The sequence below is a fragment of the Nelumbo nucifera genome, chromosome 8 (assembly GCF_055504915.1).
Source record: "Nelumbo nucifera cultivar China Antique chromosome 8, China Antique-T2T, whole genome shotgun sequence".
In the NCBI taxonomy this organism is placed as follows: domain Eukaryota; kingdom Viridiplantae; phylum Streptophyta; class Magnoliopsida; order Proteales; family Nelumbonaceae; genus Nelumbo; species Nelumbo nucifera.
The window spans coordinates 40,089,791-40,117,714 of NC_142656.1; the positions used below are offsets into that span (position 1 = coordinate 40,089,791).

General features: G+C 38.7%; 1 protein-coding gene across 4 annotated transcripts; it reads left to right on the forward strand.

The window, feature by feature from the left end:
* Positions 1–1,984: 1,984 nt before the first annotated feature.
* Positions 1,985–27,848, forward strand: LOC104590432 (E3 ubiquitin-protein ligase, putative (DUF1644)). 4 transcript variants are annotated; one of them, XM_010249102.3, is made up of 4 exons: positions 1,985–2,186; positions 3,759–4,881; positions 16,344–16,386; positions 27,546–27,848. In XM_010249102.3, exons 2-3 carry the CDS (start codon positions 4,025–4,027, stop codon positions 16,378–16,380), a joined length of 894 nt encoding a protein of 297 aa, XP_010247404.1. In that variant the 5' UTR covers positions 1,985–2,186; positions 3,759–4,024; the 3' UTR covers positions 16,381–16,386; positions 27,546–27,848. The 4 variants fall into 4 exon arrangements, with proteins under 4 accessions (XP_010247404.1, XP_088749094.1, XP_088749092.1 ...); XM_088892968.1 differs by lacking the exon at positions 1,985–2,186 and adding an exon at positions 2,512–2,635; XM_088892966.1 differs by lacking the exon at positions 1,985–2,186 and adding an exon at positions 2,721–3,066.
* The last annotated feature ends 76 nt before the right edge of the window (positions 27,849–27,924 follow it).

Genomic DNA, 27,924 nt, shown 5'->3' on the forward strand with positions numbered 1-27,924 from the left:
TCTCGTTGCGTGTAAGACTATCTGATTGTGTCCTTGGTTCGAAACACCTTGGATCAAACAACATCAGTTCCGTGAGATATCACATTACTACTACCAATTCTCATTTACCTTCAATTAATAAATCAAATGTTGTGATTATAATGAAAAATAGCGATTCTTCTATGATCTAAGCGTTTTTGGGCCTAGTCATTTGCACTAAAGTCTGGCATTTGAATGCCTTTGAATGAAACTATAATTACTTTTAAAGGTGCATTTGAGTTGGTGAACTTTTATTGGCTTTGAAGTTTGAATATAAAGAATGTTGTTCTAAAATTTGAATCCTAAGTTTATTTTAACCCTAGATATAAGAAAGCTTATTTTGACTTCTAACAAACTAATTATCACTTAATTAAATGAATATAAAATAACTAGATTAACAACAACAACAATAATATTAATTAATTAATTACATAATTATTTTAATAAATCAAGCATTTAATAATTAATGGTTAATTAATTTAAAATGCATAATTGCATAATTTTTAATTAATGAATTAACTAATAATTAATAATTATGTATTTAAAAATTAATTAATTAAAATAATGACAACAACAACAACAACAACAACAACAATAATAATAATAATAATAATTGATGATGCACAATCTGCTCACTCCCTCATGTCTTGTGATGTGGCTTGAACTGGGTTCAAACTTGGCAATGCCGAGCTATATTGCCGAGCTGTAAACTATAAGTCCGAGCTGAGAAGAGTTGTAAGGAAAGAAGAGTTAGAGTGCCTGGGTAGGTTTTACCCAGGAAGACATTCCGATGCTTAAGTCAGTAAGTAGGTCTTACTGAAAGTATGTAAGAGAGTATGAGAGCTTATGTGTGCATACCTTTCAGAGTGATCCTAGGTTCTATTTATAGCTATATGAGGTTCAAGTGCCATCAGGTAACGTCTTTAAGTCTTCTATGGTTCGGCGAGTTGTTCCTATAGTTGTGGTAATGGTGTTTGAACGGGCGTGACGCGTAGGACTGTTTTGGGGCGAGCTAGTGTTGCCGGTGGGTCGAGCTCGCTCTAGCTTGGTCGCGTACCTGATGCTGTTTGCCACATGCTACTTTGTCAAGCTGCCTTGCTGTGCTGGACACTGCGTCGTCAACAACGTCCACATGTCGATAATTGTGTGGGACGACCAAAATGCCCCTCATCAATAACAATTTCTAAATATTACCTCATTATTATTATTATTATCATTATTGTTAACTAAAATAATAATAATTAATATTTATTAGTTCTATAATTAATTAATTAATTAATAATTTTGTATTTAATAATTCTATAATTAAAATGATGAATTATTTAATAATTTAAAATATAATAAAATAATTAAGTATATAATTAAATCATGCATATATAATTAATAAAATAATAATAATTTGTAATTATTATTATTATCAAGGTTTACAAACCGTTGTCGACCCAGAAAGTTGGGCTATTGGGCCCAAAAAATTGGTCAGAGTATTCGTGCCGTTTCACCCCTAATTCACTATTTGCCCAAACCACTATTGAATTAATCAACGCCCCATTGTTCCAAGTGATTGAATTGTTGATCAATTTGACCCAAACACAAATTGCCGATTGGAATGTGTTGTCAAAGTGATTGGCTTTAGTGCTTATAAAATCATGTTTACACTGTTATACAATTTTTTACACGTGTATAGAGAACATCTCCATACTTGCATGTTTTTTTTCATGGATAGATATTCTCGAAGACTGCAAGGCTTGAGAGGACCAAATCCAATTTCGTTGCCAAAGTGATTTCGATTTTGAATGAATTTATAAAATAATTGATTATTATTATATATCATATTATGTACGTAATACAAAATTAAAGCTGAACAAAAAATTGATAACGAACGCTCTTACTACCTCTGAATGATAGCTCTTCAGCAGTTCAGCGTTAAGCTATCGAACAGGCCCTTTATCTGGCGTTGGATCAGAAAATAACGGTCTTGATAATGATATAAACTCGGAGTAACCGATAAGTCTTGTACATCGAAGAAAAGGACCCTACCTACGTGACGCGAGCTCGGAACCTCGGAATCAAGCTGAAGAGGGAGTAGCATTCTCTACTCTGACGACGGCTCTTTTTTTTCACTCTTAGGGCTTCGATTCCGGGCAAGAATTTCTGCAGAAGGGAAAAAGGTTTAGTTTCCTCAATTTTGATGGTTAAATCTCTATTCTGTGGAAGTTTTTAATCACTTTGTTTCACAGTATTTGTGGAATTTGATGGTTTTCTCTAGTAGGAATCGTGAATTTCAATCTTTACCTTTTGTAGGATCTTACTTGTATTCTTTGGATTGTTTATCTTCGATATCCAAGCGGATTTTGCTTTTTCTTTTCTTTCTTTTTTGGGAGTCTTTTTATCCGTTTCCGATAACTATGTATCTGGTCAATTTTTTGGTTTCCAATCTTGGGTTGATGCTGCCGACAAACCCAAGTTTGTGGATCTATTCGCTCTTGTTTTCACTTTTAAATTTAGGGCTTGTTTCTCTTCGAACCTATTTTGTACTGATAGGATTTTATTGACTTATGTTAGTTTTTTTGAGTTCTGATGTCCTTTGCAGTTTCTTGAAGTTTGATACGTTCTGGATGTACGGAATTTGTTTGTTTTTCTTATTTTGATTTGAATATTTCTCTGATTGTTGTTATTCTATTTGTATGGATTTGAATACCCAATATTTCGGGTCATACATAAAAAATCTTTCTTGGGTTTTCTTTGAAAATGAGAACAATTAATTATTTTGCAAAATATTACCCTGAAAGAGTGGAGAGTTTGCTGAAGGTTGAATTACCATAATTAATATCCATTTCTTTCTAGGAGGTATTGTACGTGTATTAAATAAACATTTTATTTTGGCTAAAGCTTACAGTGGAGTTCTGGCTGCTTATGCTACTAAATAAATTTCTTAGGGCAATCTTTCCACTCGTCTCTTTTATAAGAAATCTTATTTGTATAAACATCATTTCCGGGAACCTTGAGATGTGGCTATGCATGAGCAAATTTATTGGATTGCGGTGTATGGTGAGTAGGAAATTTTCTTAAGAAGTTTGGCATATTTAATAGGAAATATGTTGTGGTCAGCGTGCTGCTATTTCTCTGCCCTTGTCTGGATTGGGGGTTCCTATTGTAAGTCTTGTTCTTGTAAACCTTGTTTCTTTTTGTCTTCCCGAAGGGCTTCCCATTTCTGTTATTAATTACTAAAAAAAAGAAAGAGAGATAATGCTCTAAGAAAAACAATATATTGGACTTTGATTGATTTTCCGCCTCTCTCTTGGGTGGCGGAGTGGGTTATTGCCTTTGGGTAAACTTAGTTCAGGGGGACTGGACCCTGTTATGTTGTGGTACTTGGTGAGTCTAAGACTCAAGTCTGCTTCTTTTGGTGGTACAGATTGCATTTAGGAAGTTCATATTTTCTATGATTTCCTGGTTTAAACATTAAGGGGTATAAACTTTCTAAAACTGAACATCCCTAGTTATGTCGTGGTGCAGATTGCATTCATTCACATGTTACCTTGTGCAAATTATGCAATTAGCCATTTATCATTCAAAGTTGGGTTTGTCTGCTCCCCGTTCTTGTTTCAATATTTCTGTGCTCTGCACAACAGAGAGAATGACTATTATTATTTTAAAGGTGGTACAATCTATGTTCAGTTAATTTATATATGTATTATTTTTGTATATGAGTCTGTTAATGTTTTCTTTACCCTTTGCAGATATCAATTCTGAATTCCAGAACAAGTGCATGCTCCATTAGGCTTCACATGACAAAGATCAATTGGTCTGTGCTTGGTGTATGTGGTTGGATCTAAATCCCAACTTGCTGACCTGGAAAGAGCAACTGATGCAACATAGTTGGGATAAGGTTTTGTTGAGTTGAGTTACTGTTGTGATTGTAAGAATGTGCATGAAGATTTTTATGTAGATCTGTACTGATCTTTAACATATATACTGAGAAGGAAACAACCACAGCTCTTCCAAGATGGAAGATGTTCAATTAAACACAAACTGTGATGTTATTTGTCCTATATGCTTGGAGTATCCTCACAATGCAGTTCTCCTCCAATGTTCATCCCATGAGCAAGGATGTCGTCCATTTATGTGTGATACAGATCATACACATTCAAACTGTCTTGACCGTTTCAAAAGTGCAAATGGAGTGTCAGCAGCAGTAAAGGGGCCGACAATGTCAAATGCTACTTCAACAGAAAGTAATGAGCCAGTCTCACTCCATGGCAGCTCTCACCCGGCTTGTCCATTGTGCAGGGGAGAAGTTACAGGTTGGGTTGTTCTTGAAGAAGCTCGTCAGAATTTGAACAAGAAGAGCCGATGCTGTGAGGAGGAACATTGTACATTTGTTGGTAACTATATGGAACTTCAGAAGCATGCAACACTCAAGCATCCTCATTCTCGTCCAGCAAAGATAGACCCTGCGAGACAACTTGATTGGGAGAACTTCCAGCAGTCTTCTGAGATAATAGATGTTTTAAGCACCATCCATTCTGAAGTTCCACATGGAGTGGTGTTGGGGGATTATGTGATTGAGTATGGAGAAGAGGAAACTGGAGATGAATTTGAGGACTTCCCTGGGGATGAAGGAAACTGGTGGACTTCATGTATTTTATATCAGGTCTTTGACAATTTTAGGACTTCAAGAAACCGGAGAAGGTCAAGAACTACAGAGACAAGGAGAGGACATCATCGATCAAGCTATGATGCATCAAATTCTGATGAGGGTTCTGTATCATCTACAGAAATACCTGAATATAGAGTTGATGAAATGGATGATGAATTTGGGAGTGCAAGTCGCCCATCTAGGGGGAGCTTTGGTTATCGCAGGTAGTGAAGCATATTCTTTAATGTTTCTTCATGCTTGATTGTTCTCAAAATGCAAGACTTGTTTTTTTTTCTTCTTTCTTTCTTCTCTCTGGTTTTCTGATATAAATTAACAATTAATTAATTTGTGCAATTCTGTTATAAATATATTAGGTTCATCTTTTATGATATCTTTCCTAGATCCGTTTTTCAAACTGGAAACATACAAATGGAAATGACTTTTTATTGGAATACACCCCCCAAAAAAATGCTTATTTATGTAGTGAGTTTAGCAGCTATATAGTAAATGATGGACTTGCCTTTTTGTTATTATATGCATATGCTGCTGTCTCTCTAGCATATGCATAAGTGCACTGGCTATGTACTAGGCATTTATGGCATTGCATAATGTAAAGTTTACTGTAATTCTCCTTACCATAATAATAGTTGCCAAGGTGCCTAGGCAATTCTGGGTGATGCGGGGCACCTAGGTGGTTAGTTTTTAAAATAAAAAACTAAGTTTTGGTTAATTGAAAACATTAAGTTTCCTTGCAACACATGTCAAATCATCTTTTGTGAAAGTCAATGCTAGTTTTTTCAATATGTTAATGTGTGTGTGTGTGTGTGAGAGAGAGAGAGAGAGAGTCACCTACCTTGTAACTTTTATCACTTAGTTGAGTGCCTTGTTGCAAATAAGTCAAGGCATTCTGGTTGGGCGCCTAGTCGCCTAGGTTATGATGGTACAACAACTATTCTGACTTCTGATCACTGCTCTAATTTTGCATAATGAAACTACGTCATGAGGGAGTGGTGCAAAGGAAAATATATCATTAAAGATGGTCAGGATAATCCATTGTGATGATTAGAACCATGCAACATAACTTGCAGTTCTTGTGGCTGGGTAATCAATGAATGGATTCCAAGACTGTTGAAGCTTCAAAGTTATGATCTAGTTTGTTTCTGGATTGGGAGCAGGCAGTTAATTACTGATCACAGCTTAGAAAGAAATCTTTTTTTTTTTTTTCCTGGGTCATTCATATAAGCCTAAATGTGGGCAGTTTATGATAATTTAGGTAATATCTTCTATCTCTATTACTCTTTCTTTTCTTGTATCTACATAAAGAAATTTAATTTCATCTATAGGAGAGCCACCTATGGCCTTACCTATGTATATGTATATGTATATTTATATATATTAAAGGAAAACCCTTAGACTAGAGAGTCTCCTCTTAAAACACATGGCAATAAGGCATTCTATTTTTCAAAAAACAGTATCCAAGAAGTGGGGTCTTTCCACTCTCAAATAGAAGCTTTCTTCCTTTTGAAGTATGATCTGCTTACTAGAAGGTAGGCTGAAACAGGGTTTGGTGATGATGGTTATGGCCCTAGAAGAACTATTGAAGTATGGAGAGCCTAGAAAAACTGAAAACACCAAGTTCCCTGGAGAAGAAGTTCAATCAAGCAGAAGAAGGAGAAATCAAATGAAGGGGAGGAAAAATCAGTAGCTGAACAAGAAGAAATATACTATTATCCTCTATAACAGTTCCGAAAGTAATGTGGGAAGGTAAGAAGACTGACTGTGAAGGGAGGAAGGTTATTATGGTAAAGGAAAAAATTGGAGGATTGGAATGAAATCCTGGAAATGGTAATGGAAAAAATTCAATCAAAAGAAAAGGCGGTTCTTATACTGTTTGAAGAAAAGAAAGTAATTTTTGGTCTGGAGAATTTTCATATGGAAATGCTGACTTTCGAAACACGATTTGGTGTAAGCTAACAATTGAAATTGGTCGCCCAATTGCAATGAATAAACCTGTTCAGATGGTAGTATGGTTATTAAGCTTCTCAGTCTACCTTTCAACCTTTGGCAGGAGTTTTAGAAGCGTAATGTACACAGGATTTTTGAGCAGCCAATGTTTAGATTGTGGGAGTAAAACCAGGAAATATTTCCCGAGCGTTGGAGGTGTTTGCTGATGATACTTGGAGAACAATTTGGCTCGTGTCTGAAGCTAAAGTGTTGCTTTGTAAGCAGGGGGCGTAGGTAGAAGAGGATCACAATGTGGCAGATTGGTTGCCACGTGGAAGAAGCTGGGTGGGATCGCAGGAAATGTAGAAGTGAAATGGTTTGGAAATTGAAAAGTTGGAGGAAGGTTCAAGAATCGACAAACTCTCTTATTCTTGGGAAGGGTTAAGAGAGTTTACCCCTTCCCTAAGAAGCTGTAGTTATTGTTCTTTGTTTCATTAATAAAAGTTCTGTTACTGATCAATTTTTTTTTTTCAAATTATTTTGAATTTAATCCAAGGGTCACAAGGCCTCTTATGTGGAGGTGTTGAAATCAAAACACAACCTGGGTGTTTCATTAGTAGTCATTTTTGAATTGAACCAGAGTCACATATTTCATTAAAAAAGCATGGGCCTCCTCATGGTTACTCAACCACTCCTGATAAACCCAATCCACGCTATAACAGAGAACAAGATTATGACTTTGAGGACGAAACTAATTGGAAGGAAGGGACTTAGATGAAGAGGAAGTCAATGAACCTTCAAGCATTGGAAGCATAAGCTCAACAAGAGGCTGTAAGATTGCGGATTTAGGTCAGTTTGGAACAGAGCTCTTATTTGAACAACACTCTGGTACAGAAGTTCTAGAGCTGAAGGAAGTGGGGAGTGGAAGAAAATACTTCTGACTGTAGGGACCTTTGGAGAAACCTCATGGAGAAAAAATGTAGGAACAAATTAAGCACAAGCACATGGTGTCCGTAAGTGAGGTAAAGAGTATCACAACGAACCAAGCATATGAACACCCAATGAACAAAACATACTAGCTGTACAAGTTGCTTCGGAGTTCAGAAAAGGAACTTCATCATCTAGAGCTTAACCTTGGGAAAGATTGTGTTTCTCCAGTTCAGGGAGTTTCTGATGGGGATCGGTCCAGGCATTTTAACAACGAACCAAGCATATGAACACCCAATGAACAAAACATACTAGCTGTACAAGTTACTTCGGAGTTCAGAAAAAGGAACTTCATCATCTAGAGCTTATCCTTGGGAAAGATTGTGTTTCTCCGGTTCAGGGAGTTTCTGATGGGGATCGGTCCAGGCATTTTAAGACCTATTCTCATAAGAAGAAGGCCAACAAACAGGTTCTGATTTGGCATGGGGAAGACTCTTGGGATTTGGACTGATCTACTCGGGTATTTTTGTCATTTTGACCAGTGCAATGCGGGCTTGGGCTATAACATCCTGTTCCTCTAGCTTAGTAGTGCTTTTCTTTCGTGTATTGATCGGTAATTAGGGAAGAAAATGGAAACATTCTAGCTTTGTACTCAGGTCCTGTTCAGCATGGAGATGTGGTGAGATCATAATTATTGGCAGCAGTCTATGGAGTAAAGAAAGCTAAAGAAATGGGGATTACTAAGCTGATTCAAAAATAGTTGTGGGCTGGTTGAAAAAAGGGGAAGGAATCATATGGAAGTAAGGAATGAATTCAGGAGATTCAAGCAGATTCCTAAAGATATGATGATCCAAATAAGGTGGATAAGGACATCTGCAAATAGTTTGGCTGATGGTCTTGCAAAGCAAGGAACTCAAAGATAATTTATATTATGGGAAATTTTGTAAATAGTGAATAGTTTCTGGTTGGGCTTTGTTTTGTGCCTAGAACTCTTTGTTGTATCTTTATTTTTTAATCTAATGAATCAATTTTGTGTTGCTGATCAATAAAAAAAGTAGTGCTTCTCTTTCAATTTTTAGTTTATTTGCATTAATAGGTAGAAAAGTGTTAGACAGTTATGCCCTTAGCTCCAATCAGATTGATGTATCTTTTAACATTTATTGTAAATGAATAAAGTACATAATTGATTCATGTCATTGTGGTGTGTTTCTGTGTAATACCCTTAAACTGGACACTTATGAGACTTGTGTTAGTTTAGAATATTCACAGCCATTGGATAGATCTGAGGAGATTTATCCTGCCAAGGCTGACGCTGATGTGCCGGCAAGTTGGTTGGGGTGGCTTGTCTCAGCTGCCAAGGTGAGACTTGAGGTACATGCAATGTGGATTTTCTTGAAATCCTGAACCGGACCAAATTCCAGTATTGCTTTGGACCTTGGAGATAGATGGGCAAAACTGGAATGTTACACCTGACCCTTAGACTCGACTATGGTACTGCACTAGGTATCGGATTGTGCTGTCTTTGATATGCCAATCAGTGAGATCCTTAAAGGGGGTCAAAACCAGGGTGTGTTGGGACAGTTCGAGAATCCACTTGAGTGGGTGATCATAGTGACAGGATTAGCCCCTTTGTCGGACAAAGTGAATGATCGGGGAATGCACTCTCTCCGATGGAAACCTAAACTGCCGGCAGTTGATTTCAAACGTTGAAATTTGTTTTTGCAAAATATATTTATATAGAGATTATGGTTTCAAACTGTTTGCAAAAGGTTTTAATTCCTGGGATCCATGTGAGTAGAGAGTGCAACACTGTACCTTGCAGTCGAGGGAGATGTCCTCTCTTGTCGGACAGTGTTTGATCATTATGGGTTGAGAGGTTAAGTGTAAGACCATTGAGGGTAATACCTGATGGGCTAATCTTGCATCTGCTCACAGTTCTTGGGTTTTCATAAGGTGGCTGGATCGATGAACTATTTAGTGTAAATGTTGGGCCCATTAAGAGCCAATGGTGATGGACTCAGGGGTTCACTCTCCTACAGTGAATTCGGCCAGGCCTTGTAACAAAGGCTGGGCTGAATTCATGTGGTTGATGTGTAAATCAATGTTAGGGTCCCATGCCATACAAAGAGAGCCAACTGAGCAGCAGGTTAAAGAGTAAGTGAGCACATAAGCTTAATGGGCCTAAGGCTCAATTCGAACTGGGCTTAAGTTAGTTAATTAAAAGGGGGCGAATTCAGTTTTAAATTGATTAGTATTAGCTGAAGGATAAGATAAGTCTTATCCACTTAAGAGTCCAGATCCAAATATAAGATTTGGATTAGGAAACTCTCTCCTAATTAGATTAAGTGGCTGATCCAAAGAAGGCCATAAATAGGGGGCAAATTCTTCATATCAAACACGCAACAACAAACTGCAGAATTCTTTCCAGTTATTGCCGCCCTACCCTGTTCGATCTCCACTTGTGGATCTGATCAAGAAGAGTTCTTGATATTGTTTCTTGGTAGAAGAAACAATTTAAAGGCATGCTCACCAGCCCTTGCTCGATTCTTGCTGAAGAACTATCCTGTTGATCTTGCTTCACTACACACTGTGTCATCTTTAGTGGAAGCGGGTTTTAGTTTTCTCTTTGGGCGTGAACACCTACGTTGGGACTTACTGCTACTTCGTATTAAGTATATCCCTCACTTCCTATTGGTTTCAGATTTGATCCAGTTTTGGTTTCAAGAACGAACCTTGAAAATGCAGTTTTCTAAATTAGGGAATGCAATTCCAGGATGGGAGAAAAGAAATTTTTGAAATTTTGCCCAACCTTCCTGTAGGGTTTGGCCATCCATATGATGAATCTTCCATCCCTTCAGAATGTTATTATGTTTCTTGATGCACAAGACAAGGAATGTTTTTTTTTTTGTAATTATGGTGAACAGTATTCCGGGCCACACAGGTCACTCTATAAATAGATGTTTTATCTTTTAAAGCTAATGAAGATTTCTTTAGAGCTCTCCTGCAAGTTTGCTGTATGGTATGATTCCTACAAACCCTAGAGTGATTCTAGGACCCTTGGAGTGATTCCTTGGGTTTTCTTTCTTTTCTCTTCCTCCACCCTCTCTCTCTCTCTCTCTCTCTTCCTCTCTCTTTTTGTCTTGTGATAGTTTGTTCCAGCCCTATTGCGTTAGTTTCTTTCCCCTCTTTTCCCTCTTCTATTCCTCCCCTCTCTGCCTTCTCTTCTGGTTTTGTTGCTACTCAGCTTAGCACTAATTCTTTTCTTACTGGCTTTGCAGATCTAACTTTTGGAGCCACACCTAGTGTGAACTTTGACCCAAGTGATTAAGAAATGAAGTGTTGGAGTGGCAATGCGGGAGAAGATCATGAACTTGGTCTTAGGACATTTAACGAGCTTAGTTGAGTTGGAGGAGAAGAATGAGGAAAGGGTGGAAGTGCAGGGGACTCCCTAAGAACTAGTAGAGAGAGAGAGCAGTACTTTTTTAAATAGAGAGAAAGGAGGAAGAAACAATGAGCAAACCAAAAAGATGGGGAAGAAACCTAGGAGTTTACCTTAGGAAGGAAGTGGAAGGTGATAAGAAAGAAGAAGAGGAGTGAGGTTGAAAAATTAGCTTGTGGAGTGTCTTATGATAGGGATGAGAACCGAAAAAGGGAGAAAAAGAGGGGAGATTAGTAGACTGGGGAAAGAAATTGGGCTTCTCTAAAATTTGTAATGAAGATTCTTTGTTGGAATGTAAGGGGTTTAGAGAGTTTAAGAAAGCGGAGAGTTATCAGGAATGTGGTAAGAAAAGAGAGACTACATATATTAATGCTGCAAGAAACAAAGCTTTCAGGGCTAAATAGAAGATAGATAAGAAGTATCTGGAGTAGTAAAGGGTTGAGTTGGTCTTGTGCCCTCTCTTGGGGTGCTTTAGGGGGAATACTTACAGTCTGGAGGAATGAGGAGGTGGAGTGTCATAGGAGTTGATTAGACAATTCTCATTCTCAATAAAAGCGAAAAAAAAGAGAGGTGTGAGTGATGGGAGAGAATGGGTCTAAATGAATGTTTATGGCCCTAACTCATATAGAGATAGGAATCTCTTGTGGGAGGAATTAGCTGCAATTAGGGGTCTATTGGAAGGACCTTGGTGTCTGGGGGGAGACTTAAATGTGATAAGATTTACAAGTGAAACAAGTAACCCGAACCAGACCATAACCACAAGTTCAATACCCTGGTGGAATCCTTAGAAGTTAGAACTAAAATAACCTGCCTTGCTAAATGTTTCTTTTACATGGTCCAACTTTTAGGAAAACTAAGTGAATTGGCTAAGAGTTGTGTGGCGAGAATTAACATGGGAGAACAAGATGTTCAATTGGTGGCAGGAATTCTAGGTTGAGGTTAAAAGCTGGCATCTAGAGTATCTTGGTATGCCTTTGGGGGGTAATTTGAGATCAAAAAGTGTTTGGAAACTGGTAGTAGAAAGATTTGCTAAGAACTTGGCTTTGTGAAAGAGAAGCTACATATCTATGGGAGAAATAGTCACTTCGATCAAATCCACCTTAGCCAACATACATACTCATTTTTCTTTTTGGAAAAGGTAAGGTAAATTTATTCAAACAAAAAGGAGAAAATACAACAATACCCAGGCCAAAAAGACAGCCTGAGAACAACACAGGTTACATACTCCACCAAGACTGAGACCGAAACAAGAGAGACAAATTCAGATGTTTAAATTCCTCAGTAACAGACACCCAAGAGAACAGCTTGCCTACAGCTCTCTCCACGAACTCTTCAGGACTTTTAGCTCTATTACAAAAAAATTTGTTGTTCCTTTCAGTCCAAATGGACCACAAGACAACTGCAGGAATGGTCTTCCACACTAATTTTCCTTTCTTGTTTAGGCCTTTAATTCTCCAACAGCACAGCAGCTCCTTGACCGACCTTGGCATAACCCAGCTAATGTCCATAGATTTCAGGAAATGCTCCCACACCAGGGAGGAAACCGAACAGTGAATACAGAGATGATTTGTAGGGAGGGAACCACACAGTCCACAAGAGGAGTCCAAAATTTGGATGCCACGCCTCTCAAGATTAGATCTGGGGAGACATTTATCTAGGGCCATTGGCCACACCAGAAAGTTGGATTTAGAAGGGCTTGTTGGATTCCAAATCTGAATGGCAGGGAAACTGTAGAGCCTGTGCTGCACATCTTGGAAGCTAATGACTTGACAGAAAAACAACCATCAGAATTCTATTTCCAGCACCATTCGTCTTCCAAAGTTAAGTCTATCTTCTGATTCTGTAGATTCTCCAATAGCTCCATATTCTCTTCCAGCTCCTAGTCAAATAAATTCCTCCTAAAGAGGGGGTGGGGGTGGTCCAAGTAATAGAATCTCCAGAAAAGCTATAGCTCTCAGCCACTGAAGATTCTTGTCCTATCTTTTCCTTTTCACATGTAACCTATCCCTCGAAAATGCCATTGTCTTCTTCCTTGGTACTCTTCATCCACAGAGACGCTTCAACTTCCAGTAGAGAACCCAGACCTTAAGCCAGATTCTGCGAGCAGATTTATGCATCTGGGGACTTCTTCAGGCTTCAGTCCCACAATTCTGATTCTTGCAGCGTGGGTATCTTGAAGATTATATGCTATCAGCGTTCCACCCATAGTCTGGATCAACTTTTTAAGGATTTTCTCATTCCAGAGATTAAAGGGAAGTCCCACTAGCCGAAGCATAAGAATTCCTTAAAACAACCGGATTCTGGTTACAAGACATATACAGGCCCTCTGCCCTTACCCTACCATCTAAAGATTCCACCATTTCAGCTGTGGGGAGCACAGCTTCTTCGTCAACTTCAAATAGTACAGCCTTTGAATCATCGAAGGGCTTAATGTTCACATAACCTTTTAAATTGAATCTCTTCATAACAGCTTCCAAAATCCTTCCACAATCTGTAATATTGTGGCTGCTGTTATAATTATGTTCTTCTCCCAAACTCCTTTCTCCACATCTAATAGCATCTTTTGACTTTTCGTTTTGCTACACACCGTAGCTTCTGGAGCTCCTATTTTTTTGGTTTTTCCTTCTTCGAATTCTCATTGTGTCTCTACTTGTCACAGTCCTCTGGACCATTGCATTGTTTTGGAATTTGCCTTTCCTCCACATACAACAGAAGCTCCTGTAATAAATCTGCAAACATTCTCCACCCTGTTCTCTTTTTACCCTCTGGCACACATAGCATCTGTTTTCTGTTATCACCAAATATTTCCATGATCACTACAAACCAACCTTTCACTTTTCTCCTCAACTCAACTTCAAACCTTTTCCCATCTGCTCCCACTGCACTCTTCCAACCTTGTTTTTTAATGGAGAATGTTGTCCCATCCACGAAGCCCTTCAGCCATCTAATCACCCCAGCTACGTAAATGGTGGCTCTTTTTTCTTCTCTGATCTTTAATGTTCACCTACCCTTGTTTCTACCTTCTTCGAAACAGAACTTCTTAGCTTCGATATCCACTTCTCTTCTCCATATTGCTGTTGATGAGAAAACTTCTTCGTATTCCATATTCACTTTTGGATAATGTTCTCCAAATGAAAGTTCTCTGACTTCCTTACTAAGATTTCTTGTGCTCTCAAATTCATATTTACGCTTCCACTCAGCTGCCTCAGCTTGACCACTTGTTCTTTTAGGAGTTTAGTTGGGGGCTTTTGGAACAACAAGATGTAAACACAGCCCACTGATACCATTTTATGACATAATATTAATTTATAAAATTTAATAAAACCTTGATTCTATGAGGAGGAAAACCATTTACAGCTTTGTACATGAAACTTGGATGATTATGGTTCTTCACATGAGATAAGTGCTAGAACAAAGGCCTATGGCCCACAACAGGATGGCAATGATTGTCATATGCAGAATTCTGTTCAATCTGTTTACTTTCTTTGGTTTCTCTCTCAAATGAAAGATGGAAATATAAACCAGAATATTCTACTTTGTTATTATGTTCCTTTACACTTCTAAATCAGTATCAGAAAGTTTTCTCTACCCTTGGTAGAAATGTAATTAAGAGAATATGTTTGTGATAACTTGATTGGTGCTTGCCTACATACTAAACAATGTTTTAGAAGGTGGAGGTGTGACACAAGGTGCTCTACTATCTTAAGGTGTGAGGCATAAACTAGAATGTACGAAGTGTAAACCACTTTGCATTGATTTTTTCGTTACTAAGAATTTTAAACAAACAATTAGATAAAATAAATAAACATTAGTAAGTATCCCCCCAAATAGGAAAAATTACAAGAAACTAGAAACTTTACACATTTACAATTTATAATAATAGAAATATTGCATTTAAATAAAAAAAATTAAATATCACCATATGAAGTATCATAATCCATAATTAGCTATCAATGCATCACTTGCAAAGTTGTAAATCTAAATTTTAGAATTATTAATTTACATAAATCGCATAAACAGAAACAAGTGTGCCATCTCATATTCAAATAAATGTAAAGCATTGAGAGCAATCTAAGCAATTGTGCACAGATTTCTATTTATAGTATTTTATTATAATTATTAAGATAAACAAGTTTGGAGGGTTTTCTTTCTTTACATTATGTTAATATGTGATGAGAAACATGATGAAATACTTTCTTTCTCTACGTCATAAACAGACTTCTATTTATAGGTTTTCTTTCTCTCTTTATCTTTCTCTCTTTACTGAATTTTCTTCTTTGTTTATCTTCAAAAAATATTAATCTTCTTTTGAAAAAGTATTGTATTGAAAAGAAGTGAGCAGAAAATACAAAGAGGAGACCCTTTGTACACCATGGACCTGTACAAGGAACCTATAGACTACAACATAAGCCAAACCAATTCCCCCCTTTGCAAAACAGAGCCCTAAAGAAACAAAGTTTCAATATCAAAGAACCTGTTATACCCTACAGGGTATACCCATGAATGACCTCTGAGTTGATATAACCATGAATAAAAAAATGCCTTTGAATGTGTTTAAAGCGATGCCATTTGAATTTACTTTGCCTTCAAATATCTATCAAAAAAAATTACTCCTATTGTTTATTTTATTTTATTTTATTGATCAGTAATTAAATATTGAAAATCATACAAGGGAGCCCTCTGTTAGGCTATTTAGTCTAACCCCATAGGCCCATATGTTATATATACAAATGGGCTAAAAAAACTGCTCTCTGGTCACCCCTTCTTTAGCCAAAGCATCAGCCAAGCTATTTGTCATCCTAGAAATCCATCGAACTCAGCTTCCATACTTTTAGTAATCCTCTAAATTTTCTTGATTTCCTTCCTGAAGTACCCCCATCCCCTTTTCATGATGCTTGAGCCAACTTTTATCACTAGTGAGTCACCCACTGTTACAATCCTTACCAAATTCATTTGCCTTGCTAATCTTAATGCCTGTAGCACAGCTGACAATTCTGCCCTTGTAGAATTTCCGATCCCTATAGGGCCTGAAAATGAACCTATGAGGCCACCACTTCCATTTCTAAACACACCTGTCACACTGGAAGGGCCCTGATTCCCCATACTACTGCCACCAAACTTATTTTTATAAATCCCCTATTGGCTGGGCTCAATGCACTAATCTCATAGTGTTAACCTCCATATAACTACTCTTTTCACTCCAACCAGCTGGCATGCCTTCAGAACTTGAATAATTTTGTTCAAATCACTATGTAACTGTATTTTTCTCTTTATGCAAATAATTATACTTAAATCACTAGATTGTATGTTCTGTAGTAGTTGTAAATATTGTTTCCATTTATTTTAATCTTTTGATCTGCTGTTACTGTGTTGCAGTTCTCGGAGGCGCCGTTCTCGCTTTTATGACAGTTAGAGTTTGGTACATTTCCTATGATCTTTTGTTTTGGCTTCTGTTGTTAGTATGACTATAATATAAAGAACATACTGAGGTATCAAATTACTCTTGTTAACCAGTTTTAATAAATCAAGTTATGTTGGGATCACATTAACAATTACAGCCAATGTTTTTTGGTGGTTGAACTAGTGAAATGGTGACCTGGATAGCTGGCCAGGTCCTGGGTTTTGTTAGTGCTGACTGCCAAACCTGCGAGCTGGTCAGCTTTAAAGGTTGATGAATGGTCTTGTTAATCCTTACTCAATTCTTTAAACAAAGAACACATCAGAAACATTATGTTAGTCCTTAGTTCTTTATACTACAGAATTTGTTCTGCTATGTTTGGCACATACTAGCCTAAATTGCTCAATCCTATTTTAAGGCCTGTGAACTGGTATGTTTTGTACTAATTTGCAAGCCAGTTCATGATAAGTAGGATCTAAAGCTTAGGTAGGAACCTATTATTTGGTTACTCAGCAGAATTATGCCTAATAAGTAGGATAAAAAGCTTGGCAAATTTGAGATTTTTTTGAAGAAAGGGAAAAAAGAATTCTTACGTTTTCTTGTCAAACAAAAGGTAAACTTCATCTGGACTATGAACATTGAACTTTATAATAGTGAAGAGAACAACCAATAAAAAAAAAAGTGAACAGAACCTACAAGTTGCCTTGCAAAAGAACACCATTTGTCTGTACCATAAATCCATTTTTTTAAACTTAAAATTACAAACTAAAACCTGAATTTGAACCATGTGAAATGGAGCATGTTTGTTTGTCTTAGGCTTTTGTCTTAGATGCTGTGCATACTAAACAAACAGGTACATGTCAGGCCAACGTTTAAAAGTGAGAAGGCACAAGGCAAATTTAAAAATTACAATTTCAACATGTTAATACAAAAAACGCAATTCCAATGTACAAGTTACAATTACCATTTTACTGTAACACAAAACAAATTAGATGTACCAAAATTTAAGCATAACAGTAACACATAAGCAAATCCCTTATTCTCAGCTTCTGCGTACTACAAATTAATTCATTCATAATTGAAACAACAATTAACAATGTTTTAAATTACTGAAGTGAATAAAACATTAGTATAAATTAAAAGATACAAACAAACTAAAAGTCTAGCTGGTAATGGACAGACTGACTGAAATCTTATATGTTTCCTGGTGTCAGTGTGTGCATGCCCTTCTGTTCTGCCATGCCGTGCACATTCATGTTCTAGATTTTTGCTTGCTGTTTTCCCCCATTTGCATAATTTGATCTTAATGTTATACATTTCTGTTTAGATCGAGAGATTGGGTATTAAGGCTATTAAGCTGTTTGGCCATTTCATGGGCCTTTAATTCCATTTCCACCCATAAGATAGCCTACTTTTCTACATTAGAGAGGGCTTTTCAAAATGGTAGACAGCTTCAAGTGGAGCTTCTCTTTTCTCTGATATCTCACATTTTCTCTTTTCTCCTTTTGCCAAGTCTTTCTTTACCAAGAGATTCATTACACCTTGTGGTGCATGTGCTAGTGCCACCATAACGTCTTTAGATCCTGGGGTCTGGTTGTTGTAATACCTATGCATCCAAAAGGGGGACAATTCAGATTCAAGGACAGCATTATTTGACTAGTGTTCCTCAGTTCTGCAAACAGTTCGGGTTTCCTTCTAATCTATTATTTTTCAGCAAATTTGGATGTATTACTATGTTATCAGATCTGTTTGGACATGTTAATTTCTGTTAGGTAATTTCCTCTGCAATGCTATCATCCCTACATATAGAACATGTTGAAGTTTGACCTGCCCTAGAATTCTGTCTTGTTCGTTGACTGTAAAGTAAAGTAAACAGCAAGAAGTAGGAGAGGAAGGAAGAAGAAAGAAAAGAGAGAAGGGCTGGTTCGAATTTAGAGAAAAAGTTATCCCTAGATTCGGCCAGACCTATTATTATATTATTAACTTATTGGAAAAGACTTAAGTGCCCTTCTTTAAGTAAGAGGCACTCGAACTAACATAACAATACACATCAACATTCTCAACAAGTACAAAGACCGAAATACCCCTTCACCAACACTACTAACACTCCCCCTCAAGCTGGTGAGTATATATCATATAATCCCAGCTTGTTACATATGTAGTCCACTCTCCCCCGACTCAAACCTTTTGTAAACAAGTTTGCCCACTGGTTTCCCGTACTAACATATGCAGTTTCTATCACCCCATTCAGCACCTTCTCTCTCACAAAATGACAGTCAACTTCGATGTGCTTGGTTCTTTCATGAAACACCGGATTAGAAGAAATATGAACTGCTGCCTGATTGTTACAATAGAGCTTCATTGGAGTACTGATGTTATATCCTATCTCCTGTAGAAGGTTCCTCAGCCACACTAATTCACAAGCAGTATGTGCCATGGCCCTATATTCTACTTCTGCACTGCTTCTTGCCACAACTGTTTGCTTCTTACTTTTTCACGTTACTAGGTTACCCCCCAGAAAGGTGCAATAGCCTGTGGTAGATCGTCTATCAGACATAGAACATGCCCAATCAGCATCGGTGTATCCTTCTACTACCAGTTTTCCACCACTCCTGTACAGCAAACCACGACCAGGAGCTCCTTTCAGATACCTCACAATCCTTAGCACTGCATTCCAATGTGGGACCAAAGGTGTCTGCATGAACTGACTCACCACACTAACCGCAAATGAAATATCTGGCCGAGTAATGGTTAGATAGTTTAGTTTGCCTACAAGTCGTCGGTATCTACCAGGGTCTTCAAATACTTCACCTATATCACTGCTCAGCCTCGTATTTGTTTCCATAGGTGTCTCAGTCGGTTTAGTACCCAACAACCCTGTTTCTTCCAATAAATCAAGCACATATTTCCTCTGACACAAATTAATGCCATGCTTAGATCTTGCTACCTCTATGCCCCAAAAGTATTTCAACTTACCAAGGTCCTTTGTTTGAAAGTGTTCTTGTAGGAATGCCTTCAATCTGTCAATGCCCATTTTATCATTCCCAGTCACAACGATATCATCCACATACACCACTAATATTATTTTGCCTGCTGAAGAGTCAAAACTGAAGACAGAGTGATCAACTTGGCACTGTTTCATACGAAACTTCTTGACCACCTCACTGAACCTACCAAACCATGCTCGAGGGGACTGTTTAAGTCCATAAATAGCCTTCTTAAGTCTGCATACCTTACCATCCTCCCCCTGAGCAACAAACCCTGGTGGTTGCTCCATGTAGACCTCGAGCAAATCACCATGCAAAAAGGCATTTTTGATATCTAGCTGATGGAGAGGCCAATCATACATAGTTGCAAGGGAGATGACGACACGAACTGACCCTATCTTAGCAACCGGGGAGAATGTCTCTGTGTAGTCGATGCCATAGGTTTGGGAGTACCCTTTGGCAACCAGCTGCGCCTTCAGGTGCTCAACACGACCATCTGGCAAGTACTTAACACTATACACCCACTTACAACCGACAGCCTGCTTCCCAGGAGGAAGAGCGGTGAGATCCCAAGTGTGATTATGATGCAGAGTAGAGAGCTCTTCTTCCATAGCATGGCACCACTCTGGAGAGGTAAGGGCTTCCTGGACATCCTTAGGAACAACCACGGAGGATAACAAAGAGATGAACTGGCGATGGGAAGCGGAGAGGTAAGTGAAACAAAATTGGAAATAGGGTGAAGGGTGCAAGTACGTTTACCTTTCCGGAAGGCAATAGGAAGATCTAGATCGGAGGCTGGTGTCGGAGCTGGAGCTGAATCTGTCGACGGTGATGAAGTTGGAGGAGCTGCAGCCGGTACACGCGGGCGATGTGTATACATGTGACGGATGGGTGGACGGTCAACAGACGGTGGCATCGGAGGCAAGGACGTAGGCATGACTGAAACCAGAGGAGGTGGATCAGCCACAGGAAGAGGAAGAGGAGGTGGTGATGTGGAGGAAGCAGCAGCACCGGACCCCACGAAGAACGGAGTAGACTCAAAGAATGTAACATCAGCACATACCAAGGAACGACGAGAACTGGGATGATAACACTTGTACCCTTTCTGAGTTCGGGAATAGCCAAGGAAGATACACTTCAGGGAACGTGCATCTAACTTGTCAGTCCCGGGACCCAGATTATGAACGAAGCAGACACACCCAAATACCCGAGGAGAAAGCGGAAACGGAGACATGTTGGGGAATAAGACACTAAAAGGAGAACGACCATCAAGGATAGACGTGGGCATCCGATTAATTAAGAAACAAGAGGTGAGCATTGCATCGCTCCAAAAGGTTTTGGGAACATTCATGTGGTGCATGAGGGAGCGTGCCGTTTCTACAAGATGGCGGTTCTTTCTCTCAGCAACCCCATTTTGTTGCGGAGTGTAGGTACATGAAGTTTGGTGTATAATGCCATGTTGGTCCAAGTATTCTTGAAAAGATGAAGACAAGTATTCACGACCATTATCAGAACGGAAAATTTTGATGTGAACGCCAAATTGATTGCGGATCTCAGCATAAAATTTCTGGAAGATGGCAAATAATTCACTTCTTTCTTTCATTAAATAGAGCCACGTCATTCTTAAACAGTCATCAACAAAAATAACAAAATATCTGTATCCATTATATGACATCACTTTATAAGGACCCCAAACATCTGAATGAATTAAAGAAAAAAGACTCGACACACGGTTATCGACTCTAGAACGAAAGGGAACACGATCCCAAATTGACATGACTCACAATCTAAAACAGAAAGTTGACTCAATGAAGGGACTAAGGACTGCAACACTTTCAGCGAAGGATGAACAAATCTACAATGCCACTGGAGAGGAGAAATGGATGACTGAAGGGCCATTGACGTTCTTCCATCACCATCAAGATAATACAGTCCACCGGCTTCATGCCCTCCACCAATCTTCATCCCCGTCTTGAGATCCTGAAAAACACACATAGAAGGGTAAAATGTGATGGAGCACTTAAGGAACTTGGTCAGCTTACTAACAGACATAAGATTAAATGGAAGCTTAGGTACATATAAAACAGAGGATAGGGATAGAAGGTCTAGGTCAACATTACCAACACCACATATAGATGATGTGGAGCCATTAGCAAGGGTACTAGATTGTGATGTTGAGCAATGAGTGAGAGATGAAAACACACCTGGAGTTCCTGTCATGTGATCGGAGGCTCCAGAGTCGATAATCCAGGGGTTGGGTGTGGATGCCAAACAAGCCATACCTGAGTGTGCAAAGGTAGCTGTGTTCTGCTGCGACTTGGATTGAACAAATCTTTCATACTCATCCCGAGGAACACTCACCATCTCCTTGCCTGGACCATCTGAGGGAGTAGAAGGCATCGGGTCAGCTGACCGGTTCTCCTGTCTAGAGCTGAAACTAGTGTCACTAGTCATGGCATGGTTGGCCCACGTCGAGGGAGGACCATGTAAGTCATAGCAGTAGTTAATAGTATGTCCATCCAAACCACAATGAGTACACTTCCGTGGACCCGAGCCACGTCCTCTACCACGAGCTCCCCCTGAATCTCTGCCTCCAATACGACCACCACCACGGATATGTGTAGATCCACCACTACCACACCTGCCAGCCTGGGCTCCTCGAGCCCCACTTCTGCCACCTCGACCTCTTGACACTGCAAATGCTGATTTATTTGAGACATTAGAATCCATAGATCCAATGGAAGCCCTCCGAAGACGAGCAAACACCTCCTCTAAAGATGGAAGAGCAGATCCCCCTAGTATCTGGGCTCGTACTGGTTCATACTCAGACTTCAGCCTCACCAGAAACCGTGTCACATCAAGCAGCTTTCGCTGTTGCTGTTGAACTTTGACATCAGAAGTGAGAGGATGATAGACATTTAACTCATTACAGATATTCCTCACACTGGCATAGTACTCCTCAAGGCTTTGATTTCCCTGTTGCAGATTGAAGTATTCCTGATACAGTTGATATACCCTAGTGGTATTATCCTGACTTGAATACAGTTTCTTAGCATGATCACCTCTTTGGCTGTGTCAAGAAACATGAAGTTCACATTGATTCTGGGTTCCATACTGTTCCACAACCATGTGATGATCTATGCATCTTCCTGTTCCCAGTCTTCATACTCCTGAGAATTAGCGGGGGGTTTCTCCTCTCTTATGTGCTTCATTTTCTTCTTCGCCTTCATATAAACCTCTACATACTTGGCCCAAGGGACATAATTCTCTCCATTCAGTTTAATGGAGGTCATTTGGACATTCAGGTAGTCAGTAGATATCATGACACTAGGTTTACTATCACTGTTATCTGCCATTGCCGAACTCCCTTATCACTGAATTCTTAGCACTGAATTCTGAGCACTACACACTGCACACTACACACAGACACTTCACCGAAATCTGCACACTGATTTCAACAGTAATAAATGCTGAGAACTGCAACACCACAAACCCTACTCACCGAAATCTGCACACTGATTTCAGCAGTATTAAATGCTGAAAACTGCAACACCACAAACCCTACTCACCGAAGTCTACACACTGATTTCAGCAATATTAAATGCTGAAAACCATACTTGTAACACCACAAACCCTAATCCACAGCTACCGGAAGTTTCACCATTAAGTAGACACTATTGCCCTTCGAATCACACACAAACCAAAATAAACCCTAGCATACTGCTATCTGAAAGCCCATCATACGAACTGTACTACACCTCTCATGTATTCCATAACAGAAAATATGCATAAAAAAAACTTCACCTCATCGCCTGAAGGCCAACCACACGAAGGACTGAGACACCACTGCACCACATGTACCAGCCCTAACTAGGGCTTAGAAACCACAGCAACCAATCACCAACGACACAATCGGAGGCATAGGAACCTCCTAGGGAAGAGGGTGATCACTCCTTTTCAGCCCTTTTCCCAGTCTCCAACTCACAGCTGAGAAACCCAAGAGAAACCCTAGTTCGAATGCGCAGAAGACAGAATTCTAGCAAGTCTGATTTGTTTAACCTGGCTCTGATACCATGTTGAAGTTTGACCTGCCCTAGAATTCTGTCTTGTTCGTTGACTGTAAAGTAAAGTAAACAGCAAGAAGTAGGAGAGGAAAGAAGAAGAAAGAAAAGAGAGAAGGGCTGGTTCGAATTTAGAGAAAAAGTTATCCCTAGATTCGGCCAGACCTGTTATTATATTAACTTATTGGAAAAGACTTAAGTGCCCTTCTTTAAGTAAGAGGCACTCGAACTAACATAACATTTCACATCAACATTCTCACCAAGTACAAAGACCGAAATACCCCTTCACTAACACCAGTAACAGAACACATGGCAAGGTCTTTTGGATCAATTTTTTTCCATGAATCTAGAATTAGTGGAACTTGGACTTTCTTAAGCCCTAAAGTGACTTACTACAAGGGTGTTTCTTGGGGCATTTAGACTCCATTGCTAAATGACTCCACTTGCAAACCTGCTCCTATCTTATGATGCCGATATGTAGATGCTACACAGACATGTGTAAAGGGAAACCAGGATATGATTCTTTGTTTCCTAAATCCCAAACACGTATGAGTATGGTTACCTCGTAGTTTGCATAGAACATGGTTTTAAATCTAGTTTTTCAAGCAAAGAGTCATTTCCTAATCTTGCTAAATTTAATTAAATTTATGATATTGAGTTTCTATTATGTATAATCTGTTAAAATATACATTGTTTCATATTTTAGAAGTATTAATTTATTGAGTATAGTCAATCTAAAAAATTAGAATATGTCTAGGAGTATCCATGTAGTATATATCCACAGTTAGATATGTATCATGTCAAACACCGGTACACCATGCACAATGGTAAATTATCTATTCAAACATCAAAACAAAAATAAGGTTTTCATTAAATTAAAAAGCAATTTATGTGGGACTAAGAAGAATGGGTTTGGAACAAATAGGCAGGTGGTGGATGTTGAAGGACTTGACAATTAATGATGCAAGTGACACCAAGCAGAAAAAAGAGGTTTAGAACCAAAACAAATTTCTTAGATTCATTGAAGTACATTTACTGTATTTTAGAGTCTGAAGGTTGCTTATCCAAGTATCAAAGCGGACGGATTTTGATGGTAGATGGGTGAGGAGTCTCTGGAAGGCAAGGGAAATCAGTTGGGTAATGTGCCTCTCTTGGGGAATCTCAGGAAGTATAGTGACAATGTGGAATATGGAGGGAGTGGAAGAGTTGATTGGTAGGTTTACGGTGTCTATTGAGTTCTGATAGATGGTTGATTGGTTTGAGTGGGTATATATATGTGTGTGTGTGTGTGTTTGTATATATATATATGAGAGAGAGAGAGAGAGGAGTTGGAAGGTATTAGAGGACTTTGGCAAGGAACATGGTGGAGACTTTAATGTGATCTGGTTTACTGAGGAGACAAATAACTCGAGGCAAGGAAGTAATACTAGTACGAGGAAGTTCAACAATTTCATCAACAAATTTGAGCTAAAAGAGACTGTTAAATAGAGAGGAGTTGGGTAGTATAGGGCCAGCTCCCTTCAGATTTGAAAATATGTGGCTGTGTCATTTTGGGTTTGTTGAGATGGTAAAGAATTGGTGGAATGGGACTAATCCAAGGGTTAATTGGGAGGGTATGAAATTTCATTGGAAGTTGAAGGAGCTAACTAGTGCTTGTAAAAATTAATGTTGATGAATCAACAGATGACAAGCAGTTGATTCTTATAGTCTATTTGGGAGAACTTTCCTGCAGGGGCTTCCGCCAAGTGTTTTGGAACCTTAATAGATTTTCTTCTCAATCCTCACATACAAACAAAGGATCAAGTAGGTGTTCTCTTCCCTTTTATTAAGGTGGGGGTTGGTACATGTGTGACTATTGCCATTGTTATTTTTATCAATAGCAAATCAGAAACCTTAGGCTCAGTTTGGGAAGATGCAGATACAAATATGTATGGTGCAAAGCCTTGTAATTATTGATAAAAAAAAGCCTTGTAATTGGTATTTTTGAACCTTGTATTTGCACTGTACATATTTGTATTTGTACACTTCCCAAACTGAGCCTTAATTACAGAAAAGAGATAAAGAGTACAAAATTAACTCCTTCACAAGAGAAAGCGCTAGGGCACTGTTCCATACAATTAAAAAATAAAAAAAAACAAAGAGAAAATGGGCTAGACCAAAAACCCACCCAAGTTGAATAGGAAATTCTTGATAAAGGGCTGATGGACCTATTGACCAAAGGTACATGTGTACCCCCTAGATCTATCTATACCTAAGAAGGGTAGACCCCCATACAACTAAACCAGGTTTGCTCACAATGGATCTTATGACGTCTTAATTCTGGAGGCTAAAAATATATGGCATACAATGTCATATCCCCCAATCATCACTGGGGTATCTCCTTAAATTTCCACACAAGTGGCCCGTGGGGAACCTCAATCTCAGCCCTAATTAAGAGAAAACAGCTGATCTTTTCATTCCCTAAGGCTCCATTTGGTTTGTGGGATGGGGATGAGAAAAGGGGAATATTCCAAAAATATTCCTTTTTCTCTCATTTGTTTTGAGGGAAATAGAGGGATGGGATGAGAAAAATGTAGGATGTCAGATCCCAAAATCGTGGATTTGGAGTCACACCAAAACCGTGCGACCCTGGTGGGAAATTTTGAGAAATCACTATTACCATCGATGACGAACAGAGGAGGGAAAGAACCAGTGACTTCCCCGTTACCATCGGCAATCTGCTACCTCCCTTTCCCTGTTCGAACCCAGAAGCAGAGCAGCGGCGGCGGCACCCCCTCTCAGCCACTCCCTTCCTCTTTCCTCTCTTCTTTTCTTTCTTCTTCCATCTTTTGTTTTTCACCCAAAAAAATCACTGTTCATCATCTTCTCGACAACGAACATAGGAAATACCAGCGGTGGTGACCAGGATCATTTACCCTCTAGTAGCTCTCCATTCATTGTCTTCACTTTCCGCTGGTGAACTACTGTCTCTGGCGGCACTGTTCACTTTCCAATGGTGACCAGCGACACTGTTCATCGTCTTCGCTTTCTGCCGGTGAACTACTGTTCGTCTTCCTCTTGGTGAAACAGAGGACCCTACAGCGGCTTCCTCTTCGTCATAGTGCTTGTCCCATTATTTCCCCATATATAAAACCAAACAATGATTTTTACACTTTCCCATCCCATCCCATCCCATCCCACCCAAATCTTTCCACAAACCCAACGAAGCCTAATGTATCCCAATGGAACATCAGAAGGTGGTGGCCACATTAAGTAATCTTATGATATCATCAATACTGAAGTCCCTGAATTCTTATGTTGGTGTAATCCATGTTATTTACGGCCATGGTTCAAGTTATACGCTATTGGATTATTAGAGAGCCTCCTAACATCCTAGGAACTTTAAGAACTGAAAATAAGAACGAGTATCGATGGTTTTAGATGCTTGGTGCTGAAAAATTCAGTATTTGAGCAGATTGATACTTATTATTCATTTGTTATTAAACTATATTTGTAATGCTTCCGTGTCTACATCTTTGAATTTTATTTTTTATTTTTTATTTTTGTTTCTATTCAAGTTCAGTATGATACCGAACAAAACAGAACGGCAGAACAAAGATTCCTCTAGCCGACCCCATAGTTAGAAGGCTTAATTGAGTTGTTTGTCCGGTCCATCCTTGAGCGGGATACTTTTATTTTTAAACCTAAATCCCCAATCCCTGCCACCCAGAATTGTGTGTTGAAGTGTTAAATTCTAATTGTGCAGTTCTTGATACTTTTTGTATTGCATCATTAGTATTTAGCTGGCCAAGGAAAAACCTATTTTAAAGGCTTTTGAGAATTTTGTTTTTTTAAATGGTTAAATAATAGTATTTTAGTCCCCCTCCCCTGTGAAAATACGAGCCAAAGAAGTAAAATAAATACAGTATATGACTCACCCTAAAAACCCGATACGCATGTTTGTGTGCATTGGGTGTATCCATATTTTGAACTATGTATTCAAAACATTTATGACGTTTATCTGTTATCTAGCTCATGAGATCTGTTCAAGAACTTTGGTATATGTGCAAGTTTGATGTATCTTGACCTTGATTTGTTTCATTTAGCATCTTGAGTTTTTTAGCTTATGCTTTCTCTTAAATCTGCTGGCCAGGCCAAAATACACAGTTAAAGAAGGGAACAATTAGCATAAACCTCAACAGCATAGGATTAAAAGGTTAGCAATGCTATGGCAGGCAAATACAGTGACGTGGTTGGTTTCCTTCTCAGTGGCACCTACTTGTCTTCAATCTCTCCTTTTTGTGATTTGATTAGATGTGTTTACATAAATTCCAAAACTTACCTGACAGTCATATGTATGTATGTCCATTTGCCTGTTTAGATATTCTAGCAAATAGGAATTCTCTTTCATTGTGCTGTGTAAAAAAGCTAAATTTATTCCCCAACTTGCAAGCAAGATCTCCTGTGTATTTGTACTTTGCTTTTTCTTCACTCCAAATATGGCAGCTCAACTGCTCAAGGCGGTATGATGC

Bases quoted from the DNA above. Each gene is read 5' to 3' on its own strand.
- LOC104590432 (XM_010249102.3), top strand. From the start codon at position 4,025: ATGGAAGATGTTCAATTAAACACAAACTGTGATGTTATTTGTCCTATA. The intron at 4,882-16,343 runs GTAGTGAAGCAT...ACTGTGTTGCAG, and splicing joins GGGAGCTTTGGTTATCGCAG to TTCTCGGAGGCGCCGTTCTC.